A 15,787-nucleotide genomic window follows, 5' to 3' on the forward strand; every position below is an offset into this window, starting at 1 on the left:
CGCACCAACAAAATTTAAAAATATTGGACTTTCATGAGTACGGATAAGATTCGGATTTGGCTCTATCTTGAAAAACATGAGTACGGATAAGACTCGGAGTTGGCTCTATCTTGAAGATCATGAGTACGGATAAGACTCGGATTTGGCTCTATCTTGAATATCATATATAAGGATTATGAAACCCTAACTCTAGGGTAGTGGAAGAAACATTATTGAGGGTGACTTCTTGAAGCTACATCGGTTCTTCTACCAACAAGGTTCCACTCATCTACAAGAATTTAATCTTTCGTCTTAAGGGTGATCTAGACGAAAGATCAATCTCGAGGGTTACTGAGATTGGACTTCAATCACAAGAAGCAGTGAATCGTGGGTTCTAGCGATCAAGACTGAGAGAAACAAAGTCGTTTGGATCGACGGGGTGTTTTGTGAGTCAGTCTTGTAACTGCTACTATTATAGTGATTGGTTTTGATCCGAGTTTGGATCCGTGGTTTTTTTCCCGTTTTGGGTTTTTCCACGTTAAAATCTTGGCGTTCATCTCTACTTTCGTTTTTAATATTTCTTCTGACTTTTACTTAAACGAACGAGAAATATCATTGCCTAAAGATTAGATACATACGTGTGTCTAGGGATTTATTTTTTTTTTCAATATAAAAGTTGTTATTATTTTAGTATTGAAAAGCTTAACTACACCACAACTTGTTGATAAAAAAGAAATCCTTTACAACTCTGTATTAATGAGTGCTTTTAAATTTGAAAAATAAAATTATAAGGGGTAAAGTAATTTAGTACATACCACATAATTGGTAAAATATAATTTTCTCACGATAAATATATGACGCTCAACCAATGATGATTTGTTATATACCCAAAAGAGAGACATTTGCTAGACCCAATTAAACCGCAGATCAGCCTTTTGCTGTTCAATATTAAAGAGAGCGAGCGAGCGAGGTGAGAGCGATTGTTGCTACCAAATGGGTAAAGATCTGACGGACGAGCAGGTAGCGTCGATGCGGGAGGCCTTCTCCCTCTTCGACACCGACGGCGACGGACGCATCGCCCCCTCAGAGCTCGGCATCCTGATGCGCTCCTTGGGCGGTAACCCGACCCAGGCGCAGCTGAAGGAGATCGCCGCCGCAGAGAACCTCACCGCCCCCTTCGACTTCCCCCGCTTCCTCGACCTCATGCGCTCCCACCTCCGCCCGGAGCCCTTCGACCGCCCCCTCCGCGACGCCTTCCGCGTCCTCGACAAGGACGGCACCGGCGTCGTCGCCGTCGCCGACCTCCGCCACGTCCTCACCTCCATCGGCGAGAAGCTCGACCCCGCCGAGTTCGACGAGTGGATCCGCGAGGTCGACGTTTCCTCCGATGGGACCATAAGATACGAGGAATTCATCCAGCGAATGGTCGCCAAGTGATGGTACGGTCTTTAGGGTTTCTTTTATCTACTGGATCTGGTGTTTTCTGGTGGAATTATCTGAATTAGGGTTAGTTATTGATGTTTGCGTTAGTTGTTCAACTGGATCTCTTTCCTCATGACTGTTAGTGATAATTATCTATCTTATTTCTTAAGGTTCTAGCAGTTGCATTAGGAAAAAGCATGATTAAAGTATCTGAAATCTTTGTCTGTGAAGGATCTGAATGGTTTACTCAAACCATAACTAATATTCTTGGTTCTTTGTGTTTCCCGCTCGATTTTCCTTAGGTTTTGTACGATGATGGCCTGATAGGTTTTTGACCAAGAGTTTTGCATATTGAATTACTGAAATTTGCAATATCTATGGAAAAGGAAGCGGCGATGCTTTTCCTTTATGGGAAGAGGATTTAAGGCGACTTGGTTAGGGGAAAATGATTCACAGTTCAATTCTTCTTATGCCTGGGTAGATTTTGAGAAGTTTTCCTTAATTCCTTAACACTTTGGTTATACTCGCGGTATGTAGAACCTTGCTTGCTTGAATTGTAAATTACCACATCAGTGTTATGAGAATTGAAACTCTTCAACAATATGATTTCTTTTTGAGTATTATTCCAGTTATGCCCAATCTTTGCATATGATTCAGAATGTTTTTTGCTCAGACTGCACATATATTTGGAATATGTGCAAAATCCTTAGATGCCTCTTGTATTTGTTTTGACTTCAGTTCTTGTATCCTTTTCCTAGATCCTCCAATATTTATTTCAGTACCACTTCTTATTGTCCCTTGCTTTGTTCCTTGTTTGCATGTCCATAGTCTTCTACGATTCAACTGAGTTTGCATCATGGAACGATTAGGTTGTATACATACACCTAGCTTTGTAAAGCTCACATTGCTGACCAACTAAGACATCCTTTTGGTACTAACCCTAGTACTACGATGTACTATGCTTAATGAAGATTACCTTGAACAATCAAAGCTCCAGAACCTCAGAAACATCTATTTCTCCAATATCATGTGGCAATCTTTCTATTCTGCTTATAACTATGATGGCTAATGTTGCAACGATCACGTTTGCTCTTAAGTATATCTCATAATAGAGATCTAGAAGCAGTTCCATTGCAAAATGCTGGTGGAATTTAACAACTAGAAACGAAGATTTGTATATTTTAATCCTCTTTCGGATTATGTCTTATCTAACAACTATAGATATATTACTTGAAGCTGCTAGCATAAATTTCTTTCATGAACCTTTTAGTATATGCATTTTTCTTCTATGCAATCTTTTGCTTTTACTGATGCAAGCACCTAGCTATTGAGGCTTGTGATCAAGTGACCTGATATAACTGCATTTATGCTGCGTATACCCTGTATGGAGTAGCCCATGTGCCTACTAAAGCATATTTGCTGATATATGAGGATATCTAGATACTATTAGAACAGTGTGGTTGAGATAGACCATTCTCTTAGAAAAGGGGAGACATCACAGACCACATGTGTGTATCTGGAGGAATTTAAGTCAAGATTATGTCACTAAGGTGATTATTTGACTTAATCAAGTTAGGTTAGAAGAGCTCTCTGACTTTCCTTTAGAATTTCGAAGTGCCAGTTTTGGAACAAAAAGCTCCTGTAGTTTTGCTTGTGAATACAGGTCCTTACACTCAAAGTGCCATTCTATAAAGTTCTGCACAAGCAAATGTGGATGACTCACTCATTAGGGGTTTTTGCCTACAAGGTGAAATGAGCAAACGTATTTGCCATATGGTTGTTTGTTCTACTAGTGTACACAACTCTTAGATTAGCATGGTCCTCAATTCACCTTGTACAAAGGCTTGCCATTGTTGTCCATCTGGCCGTCACTACCCTTTGGCAGTCACTAAACACCCATCCCAATCTAGTATTTATAAGCTTGCTAGCTAGTTTTAAGCCCTCCATTACTGCTTTTGCCTCACCCACCTCAGAGTTGAAACAATGGTTTAAGAAAATAGGCTTCCATAGCAGGTCCTTCAAGTAAATATCAAATTTAGGATGGAAGTATTAACATATCTAGATACGAATTGAGGAACTAGGATAGATTATCCTCAGCCAGAAGTAGTTAATCCACTAAGGCACTTTGGTGTTCTTTCTTTCGAATCTTCAACCTTGGATCACTATTCGAATGTTCAACCTTGGATCACTATCTTATCCTCTCTTGATAGTTTTCTAGGTTTTTTCCCTAATGATGTCGAGAAGCAAAAAGTGGGAGATAGTGATCCAAGGCTACAAATTTAAAGAATACCAAAGATCCTTGTAAGGACTGATTCAGAGTAACAATATTTGTCTTGAGGGCTTGAAAGGTCATTGAGGCTGGAAATCAAACTCCGGAGCTAGTGGATCGATAGCGAGTTGAGCAAAGAGATCACACATCAATTTGTAGGGTAACAATTGGTGGCCTGTAAATTTATCTTGTAATTGCTACCAATTAATCTAGTGTCTGATTTGGTCATGGAAGAGTATAAGTAACTTTTTACCTTTGGTTCATAGAGGTTTTTCTACGTAAAAAAGTTTATTTGTGTAGAGTGTGATTGCTTTTATTATTGACTGATTATCTAGAAGCTAATAGCTGAATATCTTTAGGTAAACTTTGTGAAAATTCACATCCTATGCTTTATAATTTTCATCTTCTTTTCTCTTGCTTTCTCCTCCCTTCTCTCCTTACTAATTAAATCAATTACAAACCACAGAAAATCATATTGTTTCCTAACTTTCTCTTCTAGTTCTTTCCTATTCTCTCCATCCAAACAAGGTGTTAAAGAGGTTCTTCCAGGAGGATTTTCTTAACAGTTGCACACTAAGACAAATTCCACAGATTAGTAACATTGGTAACCTCTGAGAAGTACAGTATTGTCAAAGACAGAGCTCTTGTAGGTCAAGTACAAGAAAAAAAGGTGTTTTACTTGAATTAGTTCATAAACAGAACTATGTCTAATGTTATCTAATCATTATTATTATCCAACTTAATGTTTGGTGGAGTAATCCTCATCTTTATATATTGAATTTTCTGACAATTGAGGAAAATTGCATATGCATCTGTATATGTTATTTTAACATGGCCTGCAAATAGAGCTACCTTTTGGGATACTGGTTAAACATGCCGACATAGAATTAATTCACTATCTTCCATACGACAACTTTGTTTTATGAGCTTCTGACCAGTCATTTCCATTTCCTTTGGACTTTGGAAAAACATAGAGCAAATTTTGCACATGAGAAATAGGAACAAGCTTAGGTCTCAGGGTGTTGGAGTCCATAGAAATCCTTACTTTGTAGGAGTATATTCTGAAAGGCAGCAATCATATTATGCAAGTAATGCATAATTAATATTATTTACTGAAACATCATTCTCTTTGCAGTCAAGTAGAAAGCATTTTCTCAAGAAAAAAAAGTCAAGCAGAAAGCATCAGAGAGGGAGGGGTTTAAAGGTCTGTCAAATAAAGTATTATTAAATTTGCTATTTAGGTTCATTGTTTGAACATTTAAATTCTGGATTGTGCGATACCTAGAGACAACTAACTTCTAGCAGTGTTTTGGTTTAGTGAACTATTTAATTTGCTATTCTGCCTAGACAAAAAAGAGTGTGAAGTTTATGTCAAAGAAACTTTTCTTGAAATTGTACATAATATATTGTCCTTTTGTTTATGTATTAAGGTTGAGCAAAGCTTTGTGAGATACTTAAGTGGCCTTTTCTTCCGCTTTTAAAGAAGTAACTTGTACTCTTGGTTAACCTGAACCACATTGGCTTCGTGGATGTTATTAACCTTTCTTTTGTTAAGTAAATAGTGCAAACTTATATTTCAGCAGCAGACTAGCAGATAGTTAGCCCTATAATTTTATGAGGAGTTATAGATGCCCTTAAAGAAAAATATACAACAGGAAAAAGAATATGAGAAAGCAAATTATTCGCTGTGGAATGGATCAGTTCTGGCTAATAGCAGTACGAGATCAATGTCAAAGCCATCAACCTTACTGATTCAAACTTGAATAATAAGTTTCAGCCTTATTTTTGGATAAAATTTTTGTGAGAACTATTTTTTTTTTTTTTGGGGGTGAAATTTCAATTATTATTCATATGAAGCATAAACACTTTAAATAGCGATATATATCACAAGAAGTCACAAATGATAGTTTAATACATGAGACACAACTCTTTTTTGGTGTGTGGCTAGTTGGATACATTACTATGTAGATCCTTATTCACCGGGCAATTCCATCCTGGGCTCTTAGTACATTATATGTCCATATACAAAGGTCAAGTTTATGATGTGCTTGTTAACTCTAAATTTACCTATACTTTAGAATTTTGGTAAGGTTCCTGTTATCATATGCTTTAATGATAATGGTTGCAACATCTAACTGTAGAACAAGTGAGCTGGTTTTCTTCAATCTCTTTCTTCCTACTGTATTTTTCTTTTGCACGTGAACAGCCTACAAAGAGAAGAAGGGAGGTGATGCAAAGAAGCTTAGTTGAGGCAGTCATGGTTCCTAAACAATAGGCTAGGTGGCTGTTTCTGAGTGAAAAATTAGTATCTAAAATGAATCTGTTTGCTTACAAGTATTTGTGTTATTCGCTTTGTGGATTCTTTGACTAGTGGCTGTAACTAGTTTATCTTTAATTTGGTGCAATTGCTTTCTTATTTTCTAACTAAACGCCAGTATCTTTTATCTTCTAGGTTGTTGTATTACTCATCGTAGCTGGTAATATTTGCACACTGAGCAGTCCAGACAATCTTTCCCCAGGACTGGCAAAAATAAAATCCATACCACCCATTTAAACACTTACCCTCTTTGCTATGTTTGTTGATATCAGAGAACAGGGGCAATTTATCTTCTCCAGGACTGACCGAACTAATTCAATACTAGCCATTTGAACACTTCTCGTATTGCTATATTTGTTGATATCAGAAACCACGGGAAAATTTAGCCTTTCTGAAAATTATGGGCAAGACACCGTAGCCGGCTAAGCATGAAATGACATATATATATATATATATATATATATATGTATTTAAAGGTTTGAAGTCTCACTCTATAGATATTTTAGTTCTAAGTTTTATAGATTGATTTTTTTTTTCTTTTGAGAAAATGGGATAACCTGTTTAACGTAATAATGCTTCTTTCGTTCTAAGTGGTTGGTAGTTGGACACTCTTAAAGTATATATTTGGTTTAATTAAGATGCTATTAATTTCTACTAGCTCTTCTTCTGAAGAGAAAAAAAAGTACATCCCTATAAAATACCTAGTTAGCCCTTGTTGGAATAGGAATTGATTTATTTTAGAATAAGCATCTGCATTCTCTTTCACTTTATTTTGCTTAATTTTTTTAAAATTATTTATTAATAACTTAGAGATGTCACATGTCATATTTGATAGAGTTGCTATCTCACCTCTCTCTCTCTCTATCTTCTCCAAAAGTACTCCATATTGTGCCGGGTAATACTCGCACACCCGAGTGTGTTATAACTCCATGTATCTGGGCAGTGCGAAATATTATCTCGCACAACTAAGTGCGAGTTTATAATCTTAAATAGCCACATAGTGTGAGTTATAACCCAGTGCAAACTCTATATCTTTCCATATTACTCGCGTAATGTGGAGTTATAACCTCGCATATTAGTATAATGTGAGAAAATTTATAAAAAAATGCTATTTAACATATACTTAAGAATATTTTTATTATTTGGTTTAAAACATTACCGGTTCTCAATACAATTTATTATTCTTTAATATTTTAATATCAATTTTATATTGTGTTAAATATAGTTATTACATCTTATACTAGTATTGAACTAAACATTAGAATAATTTATACTAGTATCAGTTCTTTTCTTCTAATATTAAAAAATTAAAATAATTATATTTATTAGATCTTTATTCTACAAGTGAATAGGGGCTCAGTGCATTAACCTCGTGAGCCATTAAAACGAATTGGCAAATCTTAAGATCCAATATGTACTAGAATCCGACGTATATTTAACTTTTGAGATGTTGGTTTTTAATGTTGGAGTGGTTGTAGAGTCTAATACGATGATCCCCATTTATTCCACTTCCAATTGTGAGTTGAATTGAAATGGATTACCCAACTTGTGTTCAAAAATACATCGTCGTATATAGGAATGATTTGGCAAAACTAAGGTTACATGGCCAAAACGAAGTTATGCCACGGTACTTTGGCTTCATTCGTTGCATTCACTTTATAAGTAGTGCATTAATTTTTTTTACTGCAAATATACAAATCATATCCTATAATTTTTTTCTACTTTTTTTTATTAACACTCTTTGTAAAGAATTTTGTAATCGGACCGCTCTTCTTTTTTCCTATAATACTGCTCTTCTTTTTGCCTATAATACTACTGATACAATACTCTAACATTACTTTGACTAATTGAAGTTAATCCTATTATATGGTTTATGCAACTTTACGGATCAAATTATTAAAATATTCTTGAAAAGTTATAATTTAATCCACACTACCCAAATCTAAGTCATCTTCTCCAAAACTAAAATCCATCTAAATCTAATCATTTTCTAATTAAGGTGTTATATAAAAAGTATAGAGAAAATAAATAGTCGGATTACAAAATCTTAAAATATGGGGTTGTAATAAAAAATAGAAAAAAAATTATAAGGTATGATTTATAAAATTATTTTTTAATTAAAAAATGGTGCATTTGTTTTTTATTTTATATTTTAAATATCATGCTGTTTTTATTGTTTGAATTGATATATTTGGAGGAGTGTATCCCTCCAGAAAAGGAGAAAATTATCTCTTATCGTAGTACAGATCTTTCTCAAACAAAAGAATTAATAAGGTTGGTCTGAAATCTTTCCTCTGGAAACTCTCAAGCCCCTTCAAATTTATTGAGATTAGTAACGACATCTTTCTTGTAGCATTTGAAAATGAAATTGACCACACAAAAAGAAGAGAGGTTTGGCTAGGCTCTTCCTTAGTCTTTTAGTAAAGATCTTTTTGCCATCGACCACTTCTTTTCTAGTACTTCCGTGGAGAGATGAATCTTCTCCTGACTTTTGAATCTAGTTCAGTGAGCTACTTAATATCTTTCTTCTCCTACATTTGATAGAGATCTTTTTGCCCTGGACTACTACTTTTCTAATACTCCCATGGAGAGATGAATCTTCTTCTGACTTTTGGATCTAGTTCAGTGAGCTACTCAATATCTTTCTTCTTCTACTTCTTGAATTCAACTTTCTCCGTAAAATGATATCTCTATTGCATCAGAACTCTAAGGAACTACAAGAGTCATTAAGAACCTTTTCTCCGGTGTCAAAAGTAAATTTGAATAAGACAATATTAACTGCAATAGAAAGTGTTCGTTCGATTAGGCAACTCAAGAGGACGGGAGTTGAATTGGATTTACAAACTAAATATAAAGATAACTAAGTATGTAAATGTATGCACAAATTATAATGATAATAAAAAGTTTAAGACCATACAAATTGAGAATGAGGGTGATAAATATTATTCTTATGAGAAGTTTGCTATGAAAATATAAATAAGATAAGCAAAAAAATAGAGAGGATATAAGATAACCATAATTATCCATCCGAGTCTCCGATTGACTTTATTCTAGAGCTATTAGATCTAAGATTTTTGAGATTACTACCCATCAAAATCTTATGATCATCCTACGAACAGATTGTTCCAGATCTGATTTATAACAGACTATTAAATTATAAAACTTTGTATTCTTCCTTTCTTTGAGTCCTCAAGTTAGTTTTATTTATGAATGAGACCCATAAAAACAATAAAATATCTGCACAATAAATAATCTGGCTAAGATGTTATCTATAAATTAATATCTTATTTCGGATTTCACAAATACTAACAGTGGAATCCGAAAATACTAACATCGAATTCTAAAGATAATAGCACATGATTCCATAGATAAATTAATCACAAGTACATGAATAAATCAGTAAAATCTATATAAATAAACTAAAAAAAATTAACAATATTATAAATATTCTAATTACATAGATAAACTAACAGAATCTATATATAAATTAACAAAAACCTGTATAATTTTATATTTCAAATTAGTAAAATATACATAATTTTATAGGTCACAATTAAATAGAGAAATTAATAAGTCCATTGCTAAGCTAGCAAATAAATAAAATAAAAAGTGAATCACATCTATTATAACACTTAGATTTAGCTACCGATGAAGGAAATAATAGAGCTTGGGGATTTGGTCCAAGATAAGACATGGTACTGAGAAATGCGAGTTCACCGAATAGAGAAAAGAGTAGGAAATATTTCTCTCACATTCTAGGTTTAACAGGGGTGAAAGAAGGGAACATACAGTTAGATCAAAAAGAAGACTATTAGGGCGAAGGAGATTATTGAGGCAAGAGAAGGAAGAGAAAAATTTAAGAGAGAGGTAAAAATAGTGAAGGATGCTAGGGTTAAAAGAAAAGACCGACGGTAAGATAAAAAGGAATGAGGATGCAAAAAAAATTATTTCCTAGAATACATTCGTTTACTTTTTTAATTTTTTAGATACTATTTGTCATCTTTTATATTGTAACTCCCTAAAAATTATGAAATCTCTCTACATTTAATACTTATAGATATTTCGTGACGCTCCTTCAAACAGGGAGGGACCCCGATTTCTAAGTGAAAGGGTAATCTTGGTATTTAAAAAATAAAGTCACATTAGTTTCCTCTATTCTACTTCTTCATTGTGCCTTTAATCTAAATAATACACAGCTACCATTTAATTCTCTCATTAGGTATATATTAAGTGACTCATTTATCTTTCACACTTTAGATAAAAAAAATATTCGTAGGATATAAATTTTCAAAAAAATATAACATCATAAAATATTTCAAAAAGCTCATACACAATTTTGGCTATTCCAACTCTTTCTAGAAAGAATTATAACTTTGCATATCTGGTTGCATACTATTTAAAAATATTTCTATAAACTAATGCATATTCTAGCATAATTGTAACATACAAAAAAAAACATTAAATGGGACACGTGCCCACCCTCACGTCCCCTCCTTTATCAGGCTAAGGTGAGGGGACGTGGGCAGGCCTAGCCCTCCCCCTTCCCCCCTGTGCACGTGCACGCCGATGGCCTCCCCCCTCCCCCGCGCACGTCGATGGGCGACCTCGGGCCGAGGAACGCCGCCTCTTCCCTCCTTCCCCCCTTCCCCCCTCTCTCTCTCTCTCTCTCTCTCCTTCCCTCCCTCCCTATTTGTTCTCCCCTCTCTCGAGAAGAGCTCGGCGTCACCCCCTTCCTTCCACCCTTCTTCTCTCCTTTTCTGAGTATCACCGTGATCGTCGCCATTGTTGTTGGGCCGGTGTAGTCCTCGTCATCGTCGGAAAGTCTCCCCCCTTCCTCCTCGTATTTTTTTCCTTTTCGGTGACGACGCGACGCTTCGGGCTGCACGTTGGCACTGCCCCTCCTTCCTCAGTAAAGTGGTGGTGGTGGACCGCCGGCCTTGGTGCCCCACCCCACGATGGGGGTGGTGACTTGAGAGGGGAGGGGAGGGGAGGTGGTACCCCCCTCTTGGCTCAGGCTGGGAATGACCTAGTTCGAGTGGGGCAGGCACGCCCAAGGTGTGCCTGCCTCGAGCATCTTCCACTAGCTCAAGCGTGCCTGGCTCAGGCTGGGGCAGGTCGAGCCCACGCAAGGCAGGTGTGCTTGAGCACGCCTACCTCGGGCTAGGCACAACCAGCTCGTTCGCGCTCGCTTCGAGCTGGCTCAACCAACCCGGGCACGTCGAACCCACCTCGGTCTAGGCTGGGCCAGCTCGGGCGCGGTTGTTTTGGGCTGGCTGTGACCAGCTCGGTTGCACTCGCCTTAGGCTAGCTCGGCTGGCCCGAGCGCGTTAAGCTGCCTCGGGTTGGTGCTAACCCAAGCATGTTGTACTGCCACGAGCTGGGTTGGGCTAGCCCAGGTGCGCATGCGTTGGGCTGTGGGTTGGACCTGGCCAGCTCGAGCCCAAGCGCTGGCCGTAGGCTGGACCTAGCTAGCGCTTGGGCTGGCCCAACCCTTGTGCCGTTGACAAACATCACACCCTTTTGAATAAGCTTGTGAATGGCTGATTCAGATACAAGATGACAATAATGTTCTGAATTACTCCCTATTAATATAACCTCCGATCCATCCATATGGAATGATAGCTTGAGCTTATCAAAGTCAAAGATTATAGGGTTGTACTTCATCCAATCCACCCCTAGAACCATATCACAACCCCCTAACTGAAAAATTCTCACTTCGACTTGAAAATGATGGCCTTGCATGGTCCATCGGAGTTGGGTGCACTTCGAAGAGCTAATTGGTGTCAATTTGTTGCACTGACATACAAGGGAGTTGTAGGCTCTGAAATGCCGTGTCCTTCATGTAGAACACTTGGGTCAATAAAACTATGCATACTACTACTATCCACCAATATACATAACTCTCTTTTGTTAAGGAATCCTCGAATTCAGACGATGTTAGATGAAGAGAGTCTTTCTAATTCATGTAGAGAGATACCAATCTCTGGGTTCGCATAGGCTTGGATTTTAGGTTTTGGAATTTTAGCATCAACCTCTTCCTTAGGTTCTTCCTCTTCTAGATTAATCATGAAAAGTTGTTGCCTAATACAATGGTGCCCTTTCTTATAGACTTCATCACAGTTGTAACACAAGCCCTTATCCCGTCTGGCCTTCATCTCAACTGGGGACAATTTATGTATAGGCAGATAAGAGGTTGTTGCCCTCGGTTGCACTCCAGGTGGAGTTTTGGCCATCACTAAATTTGTTGCCGTAAATTATGGTTGGAAGGAAGCCGAGGGTCCTTTAGCATCTGCGTAACCAACTGAGGTGGGAATATAAGCATTTGCAGACTGATGGGGTGATGGCACATGAGGCCTAACATAAGTGGAACTCCAACCAGGCATCCGTTCGGCCTTGCTAGTGGAATAGTTTGCTGGAAATTTGGGGATCGAACATGACGAATGTCCTCATACAGCCTAGTAATGAAATTTTGAATGAAGTAGTCCTTGGTGAAGTATTTGTTTTTGACCAACATTAATGATTTCAGCTCCTCAAAGCATTCCTAGTAAGCTGTTATCGTGCTCTCCTATTTTAGTTTATTAAATTTACTTATGATGTTGTCATAGCCTAAGTCGTTGAAACGAAGACAGACATACTCCTCAAATTCCTCCTAGGTTAAGGTGTCCTTAGCTTCCTGGTAGTCATGAAACCAAGCGTCAGCCCTACCTTCAAAATAAAGAAAAGCGTATAATAACTTTTGGTTGTCAGGAATGGTTGTAATTTGGAAAAAAAACATCTACAGCAACGCTAGGCCCTCGGATTACTCCCATCAAACCGAGGGAGTTCAACGCTAGGGACTTGAATAGCATCTCCAATTCCTCCATGTCCCAATCTAATCGACATCGCCCCTTCAGATCTAGAGGTTCTTCCTTTAGCTATTGCTGCACTCGAGGGTCCCGTGGAGTGGTCAAAGTCTGGAATTGAGGTGAACCATCATCGTCCATACTCTTCTCCTTATTGGTGTAGCTTGTTCACACCTCTAAAGAAGGCTTCCATCTGAGAACAAATATGGGATTGAAAGCTATCCCGTGATTCGTTCATGATTTCAGCATTAATCTACAATTGGTGGGTCAGCTCCTCAATCTTTTGTTCATTGCTATATGAAAGCTCCGCAAGCGTACCCAATCATGTAGCTTCTGCCATTTTTGAACTACGTCTTCTTCACCACCCAGCTAGGTGTGGTTAGCAGTCCTACTCTGATACCAAATGTCAGGATTTAAACCTATAAGCAGCAACGACAGTCCTCTAATAGCTAGGAACCTCCTACAATTCTTGCAATTAGCTAAGAGAATAAGGGTTTTACCTCCCAACTCCTCTAGCTGAGGACAGAGCTATTTCAATATCTTGGATAACAAGTGATTACAATCGATGAAGGGTTTTTGATTTTAATCTCAGATCCCCTTTCTCTCTCCCCCTAACCACTTGGACTTGGAGTTCCATCTATCCTAATTGACAGCACGTGTAGAGCACGATACAACTAAGGGCTTCTTAAGGAGAACCCCATTGATACAGGACTAAATTGAAAGAAAATAGCCCCTGCACTATTGATGTAGGGTTTATTTGTAAAGCCTTCATCTTCCACTTCTTGAAGTAGTGCTAATGATTTCCCTTGGTCACGATAGGCATGCTTACATACCTATCAAGAAACATGCAAATCTACTTGAAAACAATGAAGGATCCATGAGAACAAAGGCCAGCGTCGACTGTTGAAGGAGATCCATGAGCATGACAGTGGGAGTTGAAAAAGTTGATGGAACGATGACAAAAGTGACTAGAATTATGGAGAAGTTAGGCTAGTTTGGGAAGCTGAAGAGTTAATCTTTGATCTTTTACTTCTAATTTCTAAAACCCAAGGAGAGTAAGAAATTGAGCCTTTCGATCTTTGATCTAACGACTCATATTACTCATGTATATTAGATACATATATAATATCATATATTATATCATTTATTTTGAGCCTTATCAAGCTAACTTGGTCAAGTTGGTTAATGATCAAGCTTGACTTGAAATTATGTTTGAGCACATTTTAAAGATTAAGTTTGGCTTAGCTTATCTTCAAGCCGAGCTTAGAGGTGATCACGGCGAGTTGGGCCGAGTTTAGGACAATCTTTTTGGGCTTACTAGGCTTAAATGTTTATTCATGACTAGACCACAAATCACTTGGGTCGGGCTGGGTTTGGGTTAGGCAAGAATAAAATAGTCTATTATTACTCGCTAGTCCATTGGATATCATGTTTGAATATAACATGTTGAATTTTAAAAATATTATATCTCATCAGGCCAAGCATAATGAGCCTCTATTAAGATATTTTTGTAATATTTCATATGAACATACTTATATATTGAAAACTAATTTACTAAATATCTGATGTGATACTTAAAAACTATGGGAATAGATATGCATAATGCGCCAGGCCATAGATGGGCGGGCAAAGGCTTAGTCGATGCTGCCCACTACCATCTCGGACTCGAGTTGGGCTGGGCCAAATCAATCTCGAGCCAAGTTTAGTTTAGTTAAAACTGGGTGAGTTTGATTTGAACTTGGGCGAACTAGGCTCAATGATTATCTCTAGCCAAACTTGATCTAGTTATATCGAGTTGAGTTTATTTTGACCGCCCTAAGAATAGGGAGCACTTTTGTAATTTAATTATATATATATTTTTTATAATATTAGATTTTAGTGTGTATTATGTATAAATTATGTGCACTTTATTATAATAAAATGTGCATTGAATATAAAAAATATATACATTCAGTTTTATATGCTAAATAAAAAAACCAAATATAATTATTATCAAAGCCTCCAAAATAGAGCCATGTCAATATCAAAGTATGTAATTAGTTGAATGTTTCATATCATTATATATATATATATATATATTATATATATATATATATATATTAAAATTATTATCTAATTATCATGATTAGTTACATTTTTATATGTTAATGTTATGATTACTAATATATATGATTATGTATTTCAGTTTAGAAAAATCCAGCTCCTATTGTTAACTAAAATTTTGTTTCAATTACTCAGTGGTTGTAATAAACACGAAAGAAGTTGGCGAGGGTTGATATATCGGATTAAGAATTGTAATATTTGCATGTCATTCATGTATATAAGATAAAACTAAAAAAAATATTTACAAACGAATTAATGTCAACCTTGTCAATCACAAATTTCCTCCTAGTGACACTATATGTTAACGATTAATCAAATTGGATAATTAGATTTGATTATATATGGTGATACCCATTTAAATCCATTCAAATCAATGGTTCCAAATAACAATAGAAGAATTTCAACAATTGAGTTTAACAGATTTGGGGATTTCAAACCGGTATAAAGGTCAAAATTTTGCCACACTAGACACTATGTCGGCCCTAGCTCTGCTAGGGTTTGGCACATGTCTTTCCTCTCTCTAGAAGGGATTTCTTCCCTCGCTGTTGCCGCCGGCAAGTCTTTTTCACTCCCCTCCCCTAGTCGACAAGCTAGGGGAGGGGAGAATCCTCCTTTCTCTCTTCCCCTTTAAGGAGTCTTTCTCTATCAACATGTCGCTGTTGCTCCCCGTCACGCCCACCGCCGCTCCTCACCGTGCCTACCATTGTTGCTTCCCACAATTGCTCCTCACCCCCGCATGAAATCCCTTTGATATTGCTGTCGTCGTCGTCTCCTTCTACGTTGTCACTCTCCTTCGAGATCTTCTCCCCACCCTTGCTGGATCTGAGTCTGCTGCACTTGGTCCTCACTACTCCC

At 37.2% G+C, this 15,787-nt stretch overlaps 1 protein-coding gene across 4 annotated transcripts; it reads left to right on the plus strand.

Annotated features, from left to right (window-relative positions):
• The first annotated feature begins 893 nt into the window (after positions 1 to 893).
• LOC140769594 (probable calcium-binding protein CML7) lies at positions 894 to 6,275 on the plus strand. 4 transcript variants are annotated; one of them, XM_073110349.1, is made up of 2 exons: positions 894 to 1,418; positions 6,123 to 6,275. In XM_073110349.1, exon 1 carries the CDS (start codon positions 973 to 975, stop codon positions 1,414 to 1,416), a length of 444 nt encoding a protein of 147 aa, XP_072966450.1. In that variant the 5' UTR covers positions 894 to 972; the 3' UTR covers positions 1,417 to 1,418; positions 6,123 to 6,275. The 4 variants fall into 4 exon arrangements, with proteins under 4 accessions (XP_072966450.1, XP_072966449.1, XP_072966451.1 ...); XM_073110348.1 differs by lacking the exon at positions 6,123 to 6,275 and adding an exon at positions 4,806 to 5,870; XM_073110350.1 differs by lacking the exon at positions 6,123 to 6,275 and adding an exon at positions 1,704 to 4,799.
• The last annotated feature ends 9,512 nt before the right edge of the window (positions 6,276 to 15,787 follow it).

Source organism: Typha angustifolia, chromosome 11 (genome assembly GCF_048772165.1).
Source record: "Typha angustifolia cultivar Huaian chromosome 11, ASM4877216v1, whole genome shotgun sequence".
In the NCBI taxonomy this organism is placed as follows: domain Eukaryota; kingdom Viridiplantae; phylum Streptophyta; class Magnoliopsida; order Poales; family Typhaceae; genus Typha; species Typha angustifolia.

Coding starts and splice junctions, on each gene's coding strand:
- LOC140769594 (XM_073110349.1), top strand. CDS start 973: ATGGGTAAAGATCTGACGGACGAGCAGGTAGCGTCGATGCGGGAGGCC.